Below are 19,618 nucleotides of genomic sequence, written 5' to 3' on the forward strand. Positions count from 1 at the left end.
TACATTTTCCTGCGCTGGTTTAATCAATAGTTGGCGTTTTGCTTAATCCCTAGTGGGCGTTTTGCACTCCTTCGTTGTTCTATAGAAGGCCAGAGCGAAGTAAAGGGTGTGTCAGATCAAATTGCATCACGGAAAAACCGCTGTAGAAATTTAATTTTTAGAAATTATATTTTCAGCTTTCGCTTATAATCAGATAAGAGTGTATAGATCACGTTGGCCATGCTTCACTGTCAATTTTTCGTAAATTTGGAAAAATGTCGTCGAACGAAAAAGAGCGTCGTGAATTAATCCTGCGCACTCATTTCGAGAATCCGGAGTTGTCACATCGAGACATCGGTAAGATGCTGGGAATCGTCCAATCCACGGTCAGTAGAGTACTAAAACGATACTTCGACTACCTAACCATCGACTGGAAGGTGAAGAACGGCAAAAATGGATGCTCCGTCAGTGTAAAAGATCACAAGCGCGTAGTTAAGCAGTTTAGAAGTGATCCGAGAAGTTCGGTCCGGGATGTCGCCAATAAGCTGATTCGTCAAGTTCATTCGTCTAGCGTACCAAGCAGCGGGAGAGCCTGCGTACATATAAGGTTCAGAAGGCTCCTAACCGCGACGAAAGGCAAAACATGGTGGGGAAGACGCGAGCCCGGAAGCTGTACACCGAAATGCTGACGAAGCCGCATTGCCTGGTAATGGACGACGAAACCTACGTCAAAGCGGACTTTCGTCAGCTGCCGGGCCTGTTGTTCTTCTCCGCAGAGGACAAATTCAACGTTCCGGAGGAGATTCGCAAGCAGAAACTATCCAAGTTTGCCAAAAAGTACTTGGTGTGGCAAGCGATCCGCTCTTGCGGAAAGCGGAGCGCCCCCTTCGTGATGACTGGCACGGTAAACGGGCAGGTTTACCTTAAGGAGTGCCTACAGAAGCGCTTACTACCACTATTGAAGCAGCACGAGGGCCCGACCATCTTCTGGCCGGATCCCGCTTCGTGCCACTATTCAAAGGACGTGTTGGAGTGGTACGAAGCCAACGGAGTCACCTTCGTGCCAAAGGAAATGAACCCGCCCAACGCGCCGGAGCTTCGCCCAATAGAGAAATATTGGGCGATTATGAAGCAGGCCCTCCGGAAGAACCCAAAAGTTGTCAAATCGGCGGCGGACTTCAAGAGAAAATGGATTTCTGTTCAAAAAAACTACAACCTGACGTTGTACAGAACCTTATGGACGGGGTAAAGAGGAAGGTGCGAGCATACGGGCTTGGGCTCAAAGTATGAATAAAAAGAAAATGCCAATAGTTGTTTAATAGATTTTATTTTACTGTCTAAAATTTTCAAAAGGATCGGTCTACTGGGCGAATTTCTACAGCGTTTTTTCCGTGATGCAATTTGATGTGACACACCCTTTAGTAGAAAATGGGAGTTCTGAAACAGATTCGCGCAATCATCACACATTCAAAACAGGATGTTCGCGTTGATCGAGAAATATGAATGTTATATGAATTTCTTCGGAGTACTTTTTGCAATATTTTCCCATGATAATTCGCCTACGCTATATCCACAGAAGCGCTAGTATATAGAAGTACAGTAGAACCCCGATCATCCGCGAAATAGTCGAGCTAGGCCATCGCGTATAACGAAAATCACGGATAATGCAATACAATACTGAAAATGAGGTACAAACACGAAATATATATATATATATATATATATATATATATATATATATATATATATATATATATATATATATATATATATATATATATATATATATATATATATATATATATATATATATATATATATATATATATATATATATATTTTAGCATGAAAACTATGTTTCATCAATACAGAAATTATTGAACTATCAATCTGTAAAGTCGTGCACATCACTGATCAGATAATGTGAAAGCCATGACCAAAACAAAAAAGCAAGACTCTACCACTCACTAACAAATTTCGGAAAGGTTTACGTCCAGATGTTGCATTAGTTGGAAAAATCGGCGTAAAGGTATGCCTTTGTTCTTTTTTTTCCACTAACAAAGAACACAACATTCGCGAGATGTAATTTATAATCACCACGTCATGGACGACAACTATGTAAACACTTCGAACGATTCACGAAAATATGACTCACGATGAATAGATCGAATAAGAATTTACGGGGTTGAAAAATACGGAAAATATTATGAAAAACAACGAACAAGAATTTCAAACTTCTACACACATATAGCGATGTTGCCAAGAAAAATTTACCAAAACTTATAAACTGTTTCTTACAGTTCATATATATTCAAAGGCGTTAACGTTCCCTATGGAACTTTTACCGTCTCAACGTATGCATTAACTAGCGTCATTTATTAATACTTAGTTCAGGTTTCCTAAGCCAAATAATACGCCTTGCCTTGATGTATTCCGAGGGGCAAGCTCTAGAATACGCGTGACCACAGTGCAAGTCGAAGGAAATTTCTTTGTCGAAAAATCCCCCGGCCATAACGGGAATCGAACCCAAACACCCGGCATGATAATGTGATACGCTATTCATTCGGCCACGGGTGCACTTCTTACAGTTCAATATATTTCGAATTCATCAATATCTTCAATATATTATATTTGTGAATAGTGAATAGCATATCAAAAAGATTGAAAGTTGTCTCGTGATTTTTTTCAATGGGCATCTACTAAACCTGCTACTGAATTCTTTTGTTCCAATAAGGTCAACAACTGCTGAAATGATTCATTGGTTTACTAATTGCGCGATCACATAGTTCCTACTACGAAGACTACGATTACTACGCGCAAGCTATTATGGATAGAAACATTGCGCAACCTTGTGTTTGGAAAACTTACTGCCCTTCGTAGTAATCGTAGTAATAGTTTCTATGTGATACAACGATATAATTAATCGCATTACGCAAATACACTGTTTGTCAGAGGCATTGTTTTTTGGGATCAACTAACTAACGAAATCAACAGTATGAATAGTGTGAGTGGATTTCATCAAGATTGCGTTAAATGGTTCCACACGAGAATGTTCTTATCCTGAATAGTTTGCACGATTTTATTAGTAAACCAATGATTCCTTTTAGCAGATCTTATTGGAACAAAAGAATTTAGTAGCAGGTTTAGTAGAATTTCATTGAAAAAATTTTTTGTTTACCAAAATCACAATTTCCATTACCATATAACCAATTTTAATTTCAACTGATTTTTTATAAGGGTGTATGCGAATTGTTAAACTTTTTCCAAAAAATTCTATCTCAAAACCCAGATGTCTTAGTAAAATACGATGTTTGACAAAATTGTTAGAGAATGAACAATGAACTATTTAGGAAAAATTACATTGTAAATATACCGTTGAAAATCCCACTCAAAACTTGAACCTAATGTAAAAAAAATTATATCTAAAAAGTGCTCCTCGAATTATCTCATAGTTTTGATCGATCAGGTAAGAAAAACACCAAGAAAAACAGCTGAATTATCAATATGATTTTTTGCAGGGTTTTAGGGGATACACTAGGCTAAAATCATACCTAATAACATTAGTACTTACTTTAATACAGCGCGGACTCGATTGTACACAGTTTCTGATTTCTTTTCACAGTATATAAGCGAGTCAAAAAAATTTTTTTTTGCGTGTATTTTTCGATTTTTGAATATAAAAGTGGAATTTGATTTTTGATTCACCCCCTTAAAGTCAGAAAACACATGAAAAAAATAAATTTATCCAGATCATATTTGATAAAAAAAAAACCCTTCTACGCATATGTTAGAATTTCCACAATGACAGAGCTAAAGAACTTTTTTTTTGTTTCGGACTCTGTTGCCTCAAACTGGGTCTACATTACAAAGAACGCCACAGAAAACGATTCCGTTGCTTTCATTTGAGAGATTAAAGAATTTAGTACAGGGTATAGTAGTGGAACATCTAAATTAGGATTTTAATAACATTTTGGAAGTGATAACTTAAAAGTTAATAATTTTTAATGTGTTATTATTAATTTCCTCCTGAAAAATTTAGATTAAACTAGATTGTTTCTATCAATTAAATTGAAATTCTTGAACTGTTCTACATTTTGTTCTTTGACGCCCAATATCTATCTTTCTTAATTTGGTTGCAACATCGATATAAACAATTCCTGGTAAAATCTTCAAAAATCACGATATTCACCCCACTTAACGGTGAAAGGTTACATTTCTTCTTGAAATAAAAAAAAAATTCAATATAATCGAGTCCAAAATTGTATATGATCGAATCACATATAATCGAGTCTGTATATAATCGAGTGTATTTTATTTCAATAAATCAGATCTTCTTCAAGTATGTTTGACTTTTTTTACAACTTGAAACATGAAATCCAATATTTTAGTTGCCATCTGTTACATCCCATCTTAATGCGTCGATTTTTCACGAAGTCGAACCTTTTTAAAAATCATCAAAAAATGCGATGTCGCACTCTGTTCCTTAAATTTTTTTTGTCAAGTGTACATACATGTTATCTTAGAGGAACATTAGCTACCTTCATTTCTGTACTGGGATGAAAGCTTAAAATTTTGCAAACGAGAGCGTGACACTTGGAGTACATGGTTTTGAATACGGTACTCCCATGAGTAATAGATAACGGTACTCAGTATCAAACCCACACCCACACCCACACAAGACAACTCACAATGCGTTGAATGCATAGGATTGTAGGACAAAAATCATTAAATCAGAATTTAGTCATTGTAACACTTTGGTGTGATGGAAAAGATTGCTCATAAGTATCAGAACTACTGTTTGCATAAATGTCTCATGTTATTTGAATAATCGCATAAGTGTCTCAAGCGATAAAATCTATAGCAGTTTATCTAAAGTGAAAAGTTCTGCTGATAATTTCGGATGCGCAGAAATCATTATTTCAGTAACTACTTGTTTAAATTATGTTGAAGTTGTTATTTTAAAAGAGCAGAATAATTGTTTACACAAGTATCTTAGGTCATCTGAATAATCTCATGCAAAAAAATGAAAATTGCTGATCTCTTCGGATACACATTGCTGTCATTAATTACACATTTATTACATCAAGTGTCTCATAATCAACGGATAATAAAAATAAAATTATGTATTGATTATACTTCATATGTTTTACTCTCGGAGACTGTTTGAAGAATTTCAGACAAAAACGAATTATAAAATATAATATTTTATTTAAAAACATAATACATATACATTAATATATATATATATATATATATATATATATATATATATATATATATATATATATATATATATATATATATATATATATATATATATATATATATATATATATATATATATATATATATATATATATATATATATATATATATATATATATATATATATATATATATATATATATTCACAAAAACAATGAAAAAATGTTTATTTTTCATAAGCTTGCATGTATCACAGCTTTTTCAAGGAAACATAATTTGGACCAGTATGACACCCATGTCCAAATTAAATACGATCGCAAAGGGTTAATACCCTGGCTGCCAGCTAAACGAAGTGGTATGATAATCAGTTCATTCGAAAAATAAAAGATGTACGAGTTTTAAAAACTCTGCTCCTGTGGTCGAGTGGTTAGCGTCACACCTAACATGACGGGGTTCAGGTTCGATCCCCGTTCTGGTCGGGGGAATTTTTCGTCAATGAAATGTGGTCACGCGTAATTTTAAGCTTGCCACTCAGAATGCATTCAAGGTGTGTTATTTGGCATAGAAATGACACAAGTAATACTACGTCGAGAAGGCGAAGTTCCTCTAGGAACATTAGTGCCATTTAAGAAGATAAGAAGACGAGTTTTAAAAACTTCTTTGTAAGCAAACTATCGGTACCTACTTGAAAATCTATCTCAGTCATGATTGGTTAACTGCTGATGCATGTGGACGACCGGCAGCTAAAGTATTATACGAGGGTCATTACCCTCGTAACTACAAAATTGTTTGGGGTAAACCTTTTTTTCAACATAGTCTCCTTGTAGACTTGTACGCTTCGTTCGACGCTGCTCTCGTTTGTTCATGTTCCAATAATAGGATTTTTTGACGTAGAACTACGTCTTTCATTAAGGGTGCCAAATCAGAAAACAGGCCACATTTTTATGAAATAAAGTTAACGTTAATAACTATTTTTGCCGTGAACGGATTTTGGCGATTTACATACTAAACGAATCGAAAAATCCCTAAGATTTTTTTAATATGCTATACATTAGAATCCCCTGGTTTGTAAATGGTTAAAATTCATGAAAACTCTAAGCGTTTCCATTTTCCCATATGTTTGTTCTGTCCATTTGTGTGCTTTCCCGAACAGAGCTGTCAAATAACTTTTCGACGACCAACGAAGGGAAAATCGTAGGATTTGATGTCTCCATGAACAAAGCAAAAGTAGAAGAATGAAGAGTAAAGGCCGTTTTATATTATCCAGCACGTAGCGTAAACGGCACGAACCGACACGGGCACACAAATACATTATGTATTCATACTATCAGGCACAGCAACTTCTCGGTACGGACGGCAGCGCAGACGGAGCGGGAGAGTAAATTCGCGTTGACGAAATTGAACCAAGCGTAGCTACTGGTGATAAACCGATGCCGTACCGAAGAATGACGAATACACCCATACCACGAACTCCGACGTTGGATTTGTATGTATGGTTATACTCGCCCGTGTAGTTCGTGTCCGGCACCGGCAAAATATTCTTTTCGAGAATTCCTTCATGCATTTGTCTGAAACGTGCTGTGTATGCCTGGAGCCGTTCCGCTATATATACGCATACACATTTGAAACACACGCAATAATATTTGTCTTGCATGAAACGCGCCGTGCCGGTTACGCTACGTGTCTGATAATATAATATTACCTTAATACTTGCCTAGAGTTTAAACAGTGGATCTCGCTGAGGCAAACTTTCATTCGGCATCGGACTGTTGAGCAATCCAGTTCACTTTGCTTTCGCTGCGCTTCGATCTAAGATTGGACCCCACCAATGGTAATCCAACTTGGATATCGTCGTTTGGTTTTTCTGTTCGTTTTTGGTTATTCGTATTGTGTGTTTTTCTTTCCGCGTCATAAATTGGATGTTTCGCGTAGTGTGTGATGAGCAAGAAGAAGAGGATGGCAGGCTCGAACCCTGCAAAAAACGAACGCATGGCAAGCGTCATCTAATGATGCACGCGATTTGGTGCAGTGAAAAGCGTTCGCACAGAACCGAGCCTTCGCGAGTGTGACACCGCATCGATCAACAGCGAAGTAGGCGATTTCGGCGCGTCGATCGAAAATGTAAACGGCGTTACTCAGGCAGCAACCAAAATCAAGCACCCCCGCCGGGGGCGAAGGCGGTCGCTCTTGATAAACTCATCAGCGAATTCGCATAGATGGGTGTTACAGCAGAGTACAAGCTGTTTGGCATAATTCAGTCTTTTTCCAAGCAGTTAACATTGTTTCTTTTTCGTCATCATAAGGGCTTCTTTGGTGTCTTTGAGAATGCATCAATGCATTAAACTGACGCTATGACGAAGCAGGCGTTAAGGTAAGTTATTTGGGTTCGCGTGCCAGTCGCAAAACTGCCTTCAACTAGGATTGCATTTGCGCTAATATTGATCATAATGAAGCATTGTTACTGTTTTCGAGGTTGTTGATATCAACAAAAAAAAGTTTATTTCGCTTGATTAGTCACCAACAAAGTAAATTTCGTTCTGGAATTTTGTATGTGATTAGGTTTCGCTAGCAAAACTTCCTCCACTAAGGGTTACAGCTGCGCTTTTCTCGAGCATGATAAAGTAATGCAACTTTTTTCGAGGCCAGTAATTCTAACAGAAGCGTTTCTTTTGAGAATAGCGCAAAATGATGAGAAGTGTTTATATTCCTAGTAGTTTGTATGCATGCTATGGCGAACGCTTGTTTGGCGCTTGTTTTACGTTGTACGAACGATGCCTAGAGGTGCGATTCCTTTGAGGCAATACTAAATAACATGTAGCATGATATTTGATACTTGCAAGTGTTGTCATTGTTGTTTTTTTCCATGCGGCGCCAAAGATATATTGATGTAGTTATGAGATGTGGAATAATGGTGCTGGTGTAACATGTATATAATCGACCGTTGCCGAGTCTATGTCAATTGCGAAAAAGCCCACTGGAATAGCGTTCGAGGTAGAATTTCAATTCATTGACATGAAATAAATTACGACATACGATCAGCTAGTGTATTGTTTTACGAGGGCAAGAATGAATCATCAATCAATAATCGTCGACTGATTCTACAATGAAAAAAAAATTCGAGGAGCTGTATCCGAGACACGACCGCTTAGGACGTAGGACTACGCAATCTCCTTTTTTAATTTGTTGGTTTATCATTTCGGATATTATTTGCGAATACGTCGAGTTTCATAAATAACTCTTTAGTAAAAAGTTCCGGGGAACCTGGAAAGGTTTAATGGCTTGCGTGATTTTAAAGAATCATTTCGAGAAGCAACGATTTTTTCTTGCGTTTGCGAGAACAATACACTAATTGGTCATATGTCGCAATTTGTTTCTTTATATCAATGCACGCATTGCACTGAGTATTTAACGAGAGGCATCTTGCGTGCATCGCCATTCAACAAGCATCAAACACGCGTCTAACAGATGCACACAGTTGCAGTGATAAACTCTAAGTGAAATATTCGCTAGCGTTCATAGCTCGAGGGGAAACATAATACACAAAACGAGCAGAATAAGTGACCTTTGTTGTTGCGGGCACAGAAAGTTTCTAAGAATTTTCCTCAGAGGAGATGCAATACTTAAACGCTAGCGACAGCTTACTTACATCGCAAATATTCTCTTTTCGCTATCCCTCTACGTTGTTTCTATTCCTCTTCTTCTTCTTTCCCTTTATTTACGGAGACTTTAAATCCAACGATTCATTCGTCTTCGACTGTTTTTATTCTAGCGGCTGCATAAGTTGCTCGTTATTGACAACTCTGTTCTGGAATGCACACAAATGGACAGAACAAATGTATGGAGAAATGGGAATGCTTCCCATTTTCATCAATTTAAACCATATACAGACTATGGGATTGTAATGTATATCATATCAAACAAATCTTAGAAAGTTTCCGATCCGATTGGTATGCAAATCGTTAAAATCCGTGCGCAGCAAAAAAAGTTAATCACATTAACTTTATTTCATAAAAACGTGACCTGTTTTCTGATTTGGCACCCTTAATGTAAGACGTAGTCCTACGTCAAAAAATTTCAGAGATTATTCTACTAAGTAGTTGTTTCGAAAATTTCACAGCATTAAAGAATAATATCCGAAGGTATAAACAAGCGACTTATATAAAATAACAGCGTATTTCTACGTCAACAATGCGGTCGTATCCTATAATTTTTTTCAATTTGAATAATATTCATTCGTTTCTGTAATCATCTCCTCGTTTGTATAGAATCTGTCTTCCGTCAACTATTCTATTAAATTGGGGAACAAATGGAAATCCGATGTGCGAAAAAATGCGTTAGTTTTTCAAAAGAGAATTTCCCAAGGCTAGAGGAGAATTTAAAGCCTCTATGAAACAAACAAATAAACAATTTAATTCTAGTCATTCCTGGGATCGAAACCAAAGAGCCGTTAGTGTATTGTGAATGAAACAATTCGCACCACATTGCAATTTTGGTCTTTAATAACCGTTTTGTTTTATCAAATCCGGTGGAAGCTCGATAAAAAGATTGGAAGTACCACGTCGGGTTTTCATACCTTCAGGTGGAGTGTGTTTGTTTAAAATCTAAATCACACGTAAGTATTGTTAATTTTATGCGTTGTCAAAGACAAATAAAGGTGACGATGGAACAATTAAAAAATCATCTGTGGGTATAACCTAATAATATCCTAAGTAATAAAAAGCGAATTGATTTTAATATTTTTTGACCGGAAAAGAGCTAGTGAGAATTTAGGAGTGTGTTCGAACTTATTGGTCATCATGAGAATGATGTTCTGAATTAAAGTGGTTTTGAACTTGCTCCCGTGACCGAACGGTTAGCGTCTCACACTATCAGGCCAGGAGTTCGGGTTCGATTCCCGTTCATGCCGGGTGATTTTTCGTGAAGGAAATTTCTCCCGACTTGCACTGTGGTCACGCGTATTCTAGAGCTTGTCACTTCAGAATACATTCAAGGCGTGTTTTTCGGCATAAAAATCTCAAAACAGTACTACTAATAAAAATGACGCAAGTAATACCTACGTTGAGGACGCCAAAGTTCCACTGAGAATGTTAGTGCCAGAAGAAGAAGAAGGCTTTGAACTTTCTCAGTTCGTTTGCCTCTAGCCTTGAGAAAGGGCAATTCCGAAAAAAAACAAAACTCTCAGCCTTTAGAATGGCCGTTTGGAAAGCCTCGTTGCTGTCTAGCCGCTTACTGGATAACCGTAAATGATTCGTTAATTCGAGCATTGTTTATGGGTTAAAAGTGGCGTCAAAGTGCAACGCATTTCAATCCGAACGTGAAGAAGGTATTCTCAAGCGGTGAGAGCTGTGTCCCTCGATGGACAACTGTAGGTTTAAAATTGTTCCATAGCAGTTGCTGTTTGGTGTTGCATAGTATAATTTGTGCATTATTTTGGGAACATTGTGTTTTTGAGATTATTGAAGATGTAATTTAGCTAAGAGATACCGAACATCTATTTGGATATTCAATAAGTTACATGTTTTAGTAACGCTCTAGACAGCGAGCAATCAACAGTACATGTTAATGACGGCAATAATTTTGTAGTCCCATGTTGTGTCTTGAACATCACCCCTCTGGATTTTCGATTGGAAGCGATATTTATAGACTTATATTCATATTTGATTTTGTATATTTGATTTGTAAAGATTTAGGATTTTTAGGGCCATGTTATCCTTTTAGCATTTATCGTCTATTCTCTTTTTTTTGAGTTTTTGTCGATTTACCAATATTCATTCGAAATCTCTCTCACTTTCTCTCTATACTAGCGGAAATTTTTTTACATTTCTTGAATCTCCAGTTCTATATTTATTTTCTTCGCACTGTTCAATATATCGTACTTAGATTAAGTGTTCTTAATATCAGGTGCATTTCTGGCTAAACGGGAATTTCAACAAGCAAAATTGGTGCTATTGTTGCAAATCAATCCCTTAAGTAATTCAAATCAGAAGAGGTGTGCATCTTAGTATGATGGTATCATCAGGTCGTTATTTTTCAAATATGTTTAGGGTGACACAGCGTGAAACTTTGGCTGAATTTATGAAATCGATGATATTCTCTTTCAAAAAGTTTGAAACAAATAAATCCATCAGCAGCTGTTAAAAATTACCATAACATACAGAATGGCCAAATTTGTCAACATGAGTGAGAGACATGAGTACCAACATAACGCCACAAACAAAAATCGAAAGTCGAATATGAGTAACCAGCGGAAATCCAAAAGTCGCGATACTCCCTGAACAGATCTCAAACCTATCACACGACAAAATACCAACCAGGATCAAGGATCTAACTGAAATCGAAACAAGTAGCATCAGTGGTTCAGGGGAAGAGTTAAACCTTAATAAAGTGGAAATAGTGTTCCGGAAAGTTTGGAGATTGAATCGTCGCAAGTGGATATATTCACGAGTATTTCACCGAACACATGTTTCTGAGAGGTAAATCCTGTGAATTTAAAAATATCTGTTGTCACTCGTTCGGAGTGGACGTCTTTAAACAAATTCAAACGCATTTTTATGGAGAATGAATGATTCTAAATATAGTTTGCACCGTTGAATCTAAAAAAGCTGACAGAGTCGGTTTCAGCGTGGTCAGTACGTAAAAGACTTATGTGACCTATGAAGTATCTACCATGTCAAGACTGTATTGGCTTGGAGTCTAGATAAAAATCGAGGAAGTGCGTGAATCGATGGTTTAAGTGCAATAGCAGCTTTAGCGTAAAACAAGATATCAACTAAGTGGCGAGACGAGATCTCAAACCTTCCGAAACAAACCGGAAGTAATGGAACAAGTGTTACTTTCTGCTTCACAAGATGGCATTCAAATTAACACGGTCGATTTCAACGAAATTTAAAGAGCACATAAAGAACTCGATATTTGAAGATGGCATGCATCCTGACAAAACATTAGACACAATCACTTGCGCCAAATGAAAAACACGGGTCTGCCGTACCGAAATGAATTTATGAACACCTAAAAACTAGACGTTACGTGAGCTTTTTGTTCTTTCAAGGTTATATTAATCGATCATGTAATCACAAAATTTCAAATCTCAAATAATTAACGAATAAAAAACTACATAAGATTTAAAACAAGAAGTAATAATGCAGAGATGTTCCTTTGCTGCTTGCAAGGTTGAAAATACTATCATTAATAACCCTCCCCACCCATCGCCGAATTCAGTCCGACCAAAAAATCACCGAGGCGAGAATGATTTAAGCCTCGCCGAAAGCTCGAGCGACTTAATAAACACCCCGCCGACAAGCTTAGCTACCTAATTGAATTTCATTTAATTTTCTCTGCCTTTGCTGTACCTTTTTTCACCAGGCTTATGGAGGGCTCAGCGTACATCTGGGGCTTTCTGGTGCCGGCGGTGGTGCTGCTCTTCGCCGGCTTCTACCTGGCGTGTCAGGGTGGCGGCGCGGTCAAGATAGCCGCTGCGCTGCAGGTCGACTCTCGGGCCAAGAACAAGATGGTGAAAAAACGTGGCCTCCAGATAGGGCTCTTTTTCAAGGTGAGTACCGAAAATAGATTCACCATTGACCGGTTGCTTAGGGGTTTGGGTTTATTTATAGCTGGTCTCGGTCACGCTCTTGCCGCCTTGCTGCATGGTCCTCATTTAATTCTTTGCATAGTCGGCCAATAACAGCCAGTGTTAGATGAAGCGTAAAATAGGAGGCTAATACATTTTTGAATACACGGGTTTATTTGTAGAAATTTTCTGCCCTAATCACTTTCCAAATTGGTATGACACAAGGACTTATCACAATGGTTATTTTGCATTCATAATTTCAACGAATTGCTACGAAAGCATCATATTCCTAACCGAACCTACCGTCTATTCAAATATGAATGGAACCGAATGATTTATGAAACCATACTTTCCTCGGACCGTGTGTTCCTGTGCAAACAGCAAACGAACCCGTGTCACGCTACAAGCCATTCAAGGCCAAAAACTTTCCATCCCCGGCCATCGACAGCCGCCGGTTGAATTATAACCCACGAATACGCCTTTCAAGTATCGAAAATTATAGTTTTGGCTGCGCCCTGGGAAGTACGGGGGGAACGATACAATTCTTCACCCATGTTTGATGACCATAACAAACTTCTCAAACAGGCCTCTGCCAAGATAAGCATCTTCCGAAAAACATGAATGAGTAACTTTTACGGCAATAACCTTCTACAGCTTACTTCCGCAAGGGCCATAGTGTAGCAGGACAACCCGTGGGAGCCATTAGTGGGCGCTGGTGGGAGGAAAGTTTCCCCTAATTGTCATGGAAGATTCGCAGTTCATTAATGGCAAAAGTTACTCATGAGGTGGCCCTGGGAAGGCAATAGAAGTCATGATTGTTCCATCTGTGGTGCTTCTGATGTAATCTGCTTTGTTTATAGTCTATTTATAGTGAAGTTTTCTTTTGCCTCAGAGTTCACTTTTGGATCTTTATTCCGCAGCCCATTTTGATTTTATATAGCCATACGGCGTGGTTTTACAAGTGGGCCGTTCATTTACTTACTGCAATGGAACAAAAATTCTATGTATAATTTTTAGCTGATTTTGGCCTGATTGAGAGGTTCTAAACATTGCTTCTTCTTGAACACTAATATTGATTTCTGATTTTGGAAACGACGAGGTGGTGAATTTCATAAAACAACACATCTAACAAAGAATGTTTTGCCACAGATGTTCGGGTTTCGAAAATTACCGAAAAAAATACTTCGTACTGTGAAACGGTTTTAATTCCCCAAGCAGGTATGTGGGCGTTATACTTGTGGTACCGAAAAATATGAATATTTCCGATTTTTTATGTTAGATTTATACACAATTATTTTCAAAATCAGTACTGGTTCTAAGACCACAAAACGGTATGAAAAATATTGTTCGAAAAAATTTTTAAGCGTTAATTTAGAAATTTTTTAGCAGAAAATTTCAAAATGTAGCTTCGGGGTGAAATTGATCAATCTATGTTTTATAGGATTTTCTAGTATCATATGCACAAAAGTGTATAGTAAATCAATTATTGCTTCACGTACGGTCATTCCAATGATTATTAAAGGGTCTGAGGATACAAAAACCTGATTTAATTCACCTAAAGGTGTGGTCATGCCTTTCCATAATTCTATTTGAACACTGATCTGCAGGTCCCCGTAGACCATTCGGGTTATCCAATTGTAGTCAAAAACCCTTGAAATAGTCACCAATGAGCTAGTTTTGACAAACCAAGACGATCGATATGTCGCATTATGGGATTTGGTTCTGGTCATTCTTGGTGCTTTTTTGTGAAATTTTTTGTGAACAGAATCCAGTTTTTTTCTTACTTGTTTGAATAGTAATTTCAAGTATTCGATTACTTATTCTACTCATCAAGTATCGGCTAGAAGTGAATTAATGTGTTTAACGTTTATAAATATTGCTTCGGTGTGTTCAAATTATGTTTCTTTACCATAGTTAAATACGGAAATGAAAATGCTATTCAGAAAAATATTAATTTCCACGCAATTTAATAAGCGATTCGTTAAGAGCCATTGACAAAAAGAATCTTCAGATGATTATCGAACATGTCAGATTAAAAAAGTTAAAATTAAATTGCATAATACCTCTGAAAATTTATGTTTGTTTTCAGTAATACGATTGATCAATTTCACCCCGGTAATCAATTTGCCCCCGGATGACGGTAACATTGTATAACAATATGCAAAATCGAGCTTTCACAAAATTGGGAAATGAATATTCTGAGAGTGATTTTTGCTAGTGTGAAACAGAATCCATCCCACTCAAATTGTAAATAAATCATATGCAGGACGTCGATCCTGGAAAATCACATTATTTTGAACTATTGTGGTATGCCCCATTTTGTATACTACACTTCAAGCTTATCTACTGCTTACTGATGAAGAAGTAGACTGAAAGCTATAGCGAGATAGGTGCCAATCAGGAATAATCTGTTTGATGAAATTTATGGTCCTGATCGGCGACACAGACCAAACTTCCTTGGGCTCCAGAATAGCCTTATCATGTTGTTAAAGTCTGCGTCTAGCGTTAGTGCTCCGCAATTGCAGAGAAAATGTTCCGAGGTTTCGCTTTCGACATTACAAAAGCGACAAATATCATCTTGCACTAAACCCATGTTTTTGAGATGGTATTTTACTTACTGTTATAAGATCAGTGAATGTGCTGAAGTCTTTCTTGTTAAGACTCAGCAATCGTTGTGTAATTTTAATACTCGGTGTGATATTTTTTTTGACTGGTTAAGTTGTACAGCCATCCAATTGGCCATTACTTCCCGGTCTTCCCATTTCTTCAGCTCACTCTTCAACACACATTCAGAAATGCCACAGAATGGTTCTGGACCAGTGAAAGGTGAGCTTGAGCCGCGTCTTGCGAGTTCATCTGCTTGTTCAGTTATACCGAACTTATCTGTCATAGTTACTATGGATCATTTTTCCATTGAGCAATTCTACGCTAAATCAGCCGAAAACAGTAAATTTTGATGCGACTCTTTTCGATTTTATTGAAACATGGTGCATATGATCACAATTTTCATTATCATATGAGAGAGAGAGCGAAAGATATCGCAAAATTATCCTCAATATTCATTCATTCAATTGGCGTTGACGGTTTCAATTCCTGTCATTGTGAAGCGAAAAACATCAGGTGGATAAACGCACTTAAAACACGTAGTTTCAAATATTCAAAATTCAAAAAAATATTAATTTAAATAAAAAATTATTAAAACGCATTCAAAAAAATATTAAAACGTATTAATAAATAATAAACAAAAAAAGAGTAATCACAATACAAAGGAGAACCGGAGAGCTTTTTATGTAGGCTATTCTGACAGTTCTAATTTCAAACCAGTAAAACTTTGACAGGAATTCCGGTATACATAATACGGATCCTTTTTATTGTGATAAAATAAAAAACACTAAAAAATCAGCAACAATCAGGATTACTTCAGAAAAATCAGGCAAAATCGAGTGTTTGTCAGGATGTCAGGATACGAGCCAAAAAGTCTGGGAAATCCTGAAAAATCAGGAAGGTTGGCATCACTGCTCAGGCGACCAAAGCTTAGGTAATAATATTACCGCTAAGGAGCACAGTTGTCAGAAGAAAAAAATCAAAATGCACAAAATACTTATCTATGTGTATATGTGATTTCCACTGGGGAATTTTCCCATAATCACTAGTTGCCTGTAGAAGACTCTATTGATCGTTTGATCAGGTTTTAGCCAGAGCTACGATTTGTCGTGAGAATCAAGTGATGGTACTCACACAAAGATAATCAACAAATTTTGTGCTACGATTATCTTTGGTGACCATCCCAAATCCAGTCCAATAGTGTGAGAAGAGTATTATCACAATACTAACACATGGTGAGCTTCTACTTGACAGTAGAAATCCGAGCTCCTTGGTGAGTGTCCTGTCGCTGAAATGTCAGAATAGTGCGACACTCAAAAGTCTAGCTGATGGTTTGGTGTTTGGCCAAGGGATTGCTAAGATGGCCGCCTTTTAGTAGCCAGCATAGAAAATCATGAGCATAGAAATCATAACCTAAAATTAAAAATGAAGTGCTCCGCGCGATTCTTCAGCTGTGGTTTTAATTGTAAATCGTCAAGAATGCTTCCGGATGAGTAACCAAACATCGCTTGCCAAAGGAAACTATCTAACGTAATCAAATATTAACATATATGACTCCAAACATTAAACAATACGTGAGCCCGCTGAGCGCGAGCCCTGTTCTATGCTGCCTACGCTCAATTTGCATTGGATGAGATAGGGTTGCCAGAGCCCCGTGTTTGGCGATATTCACAACATTCGCCGCTTTGTGTTCGTTCTTCGTCTAGGGATGCCAGATGTGAATATACAGTTTCATTTTAAATACAATTTGAAGAATATTGTGTTTTCAGGCATGTATTTTCTTTTCAACTTTTCAGACGGCCTTAACGTTTTTAGCGGCACTTCGCCGACTATACGTAGTAATACACGTGTCATTTGTATTAGTACTTAGTTTGTGGAATAACACGCCTTGCGTATCCCCTCTATTCCGGCTCCCGATAGAGTTTGAAATTAGCAAAATGATGCATTTTGTAACCCGTTCGACTTCGATTTTTTTACCAAATTTGTTTCTCATCATTGCAAGGATACTAAATCAGCAGACATGTTCGCAATTTTACTGATATTTAGTGTCCTGTCTATTCTGTTGCAGACTTATATTTTCAGTTGCAGACTGCAGGGATATGGTATTTCTTCTCTTTATGACTTGATTCCCTGCGCTAACAACCCCTTTTTTCATACATTACTTTGCTATTCTCGCGGTTACAAAAATATCTGCCATTTATACACATCAACATTTCAGTTTTTTGTCGAAGGCTTTCACAAAAAATCATCTGGCATCTCTGGAGATGATGACATTTACTCTGACAAAGGCCAACACGAAAATGACAAGTCACCAAGTATTTTTGTATACATTATACATCAAATAGTTTTGTGTACTATGTCTCTCTGGGTTGACCGCTACCGACCGCGCCAGCTGTCCAAACTGGACTGCCACAAAACGCAAGTTACGCATCTGATTAATCTTTGCTCCCAGGGAGACTTCCCACATGTTCTACTGTCCTTCCAGGCCAGTAAGAAAACTCGCATCATGTGTCTGCTGCGGAAACTACCAATCGGGCGCGAAACGGCTACGCAATGATATAATGAACTTCACAACGCTCGCGAACCGGAAGGTGGAAATCAGGACCATCAGCAGTAATTACCACATCGAGTTGAATTTTTAATTTGTGTGTTCATCTCACGTTTATTAACTAAACTTCAATAGTTCTGGTAATGATTAACTCTAAATAAAAAGAACACGCCTTGTCGGTTTTCAACCGGATAGTTTTCATGATCCGCATATAATCATGAAATAATAATTTTATCAATATACTTAAATACCATTTCATTCAAAAACCATTATGCTGCACCGTGTTTATTTTAAAATTATATTTAATGTGATTTTTGAAATTATGACACCATAATATTTTTTATTATAAATGTCTGTTCATTCTAACTACAAGAAATAAATACTCGTTCGATTAATCGAATACTGAAAGACAATTGTTCGAATGAATCGAATATTGGCCCCACGATTAATCGATAATCAAATAAACGAAAAATTTAGACATCTCTAACAACAGCAACAACTTCTACTTCAACAAACAAATTTAAACAACCGTCGCGATTGTCAAAAATGATTGGAAATGTCTGATCACTCACATTTCTACTACCATCATACGCCACAACCACCGCTCTCGTAACGTAAAGTTGTAAACAGAGCGATCGGCAGTGAGAGGCATTAGAACCAACCGTCATTTGGTTAGGTGTCAGAAACAAAAGAGTGAGTATCACTACTGAATTTTTGATCTCACGTGCGGACTTGAGTGACTATGGTCAGCTTTTTTGTGACATTGACGGTGATGGATTGCAGCTCTGGTTTTAGCAGCTCATAGTGGATCACACCCTTTTAATCCCACCAAGTAGAGAGCATCACTTTGGCACCGTGGATGTTCGGCTTCGGCTTCGGCGTTGCTGTTCCTGGTTGGTCGGCCTATACACGCGATCTTTTGCGTTATGGATTTCCGTAGTGAATCCATTTTTCATTTCCGGTAACGATTCGATGCAAAAAATACTTTATTTTGTACCGTTTAAACCACATTGCGAACATCTATCAATTCGTGGGGAACATACTACAGGGTTTTCCATTTCGGGCTTCCGAAAGTATACAGCCCTGAGCTGACAACCGTTTGACATAGCTGTCAACCAAAGCGTCATATCGTTAGTTGAATGTCTGCCATTTTACAATATGGATCGTTTTAGCATCGCACAACGTGTTAATTTTGTTAAATTATACTATAAAATTATGAAAAACCGGCAAATGTTTTTCGAACATTACGGACGGATTTTGGTTGTCATGGACGGCCTACAGAGCACACAATCGCTAATGTAGTGCGTAAATTCTAACAAACTGGATCCGTAGCGGATATTGTGAAACCTGTGCATCATCGTAATGTGCGTTCGGCCGAAAATATTGCTGCTGTTGCTGCCAGTGTGGAGGATGACCCGAATGTTTCGATTCCACGGCGTGCTCAGCAATTGGGCTTGTCAAACACATCATTGTGGCGAATTTTGCATTTGGACTTGCACCTACATCCATATAATGTCCAACTGGTACAAAAATTAGAGCGTGGTGACCATGGAATGCGTCGGGCATACGTCGATTGGGTGAACGAACAACAGCAGCAAAATGCTGAATTTTCGCATCAAATTTTCTTCAGGCCATTGCATCCGCCAAAAGTCACTGTTTGGTGCGCATTATGGTCTGGAGGAGTCATCGGGCCGTATTTCTTTGAAAATGAGGAC

The 19,618-nt window shown here is 37.6% G+C and overlaps 1 protein-coding gene across 10 annotated transcripts in view; it reads left to right on the top strand.

Annotated features, from left to right (window-relative positions):
- Positions 1-19,618, top strand: part of LOC129776431 (latrophilin-like protein LAT-2) — a 200,159-nt gene that overhangs the window by 159,408 nt on the left and 21,133 nt on the right. For all 10 annotated transcript variants that reach the window (XM_055782071.1, XM_055782070.1, XM_055782073.1 and 7 more), the window contains one exon: positions 12,547-12,733. In XM_055782071.1, the coding sequence (XP_055638046.1) occupies positions 12,547-12,733 (187 nt within the window). The remainder of the gene's footprint in view (positions 1-12,546; positions 12,734-19,618) is intronic.

This window comes from Toxorhynchites rutilus, chromosome 3 (assembly GCF_029784135.1).
Source record: "Toxorhynchites rutilus septentrionalis strain SRP chromosome 3, ASM2978413v1, whole genome shotgun sequence".
NCBI classification, from domain to species: Eukaryota; Metazoa; Arthropoda; class Insecta; order Diptera; family Culicidae; genus Toxorhynchites; species Toxorhynchites rutilus.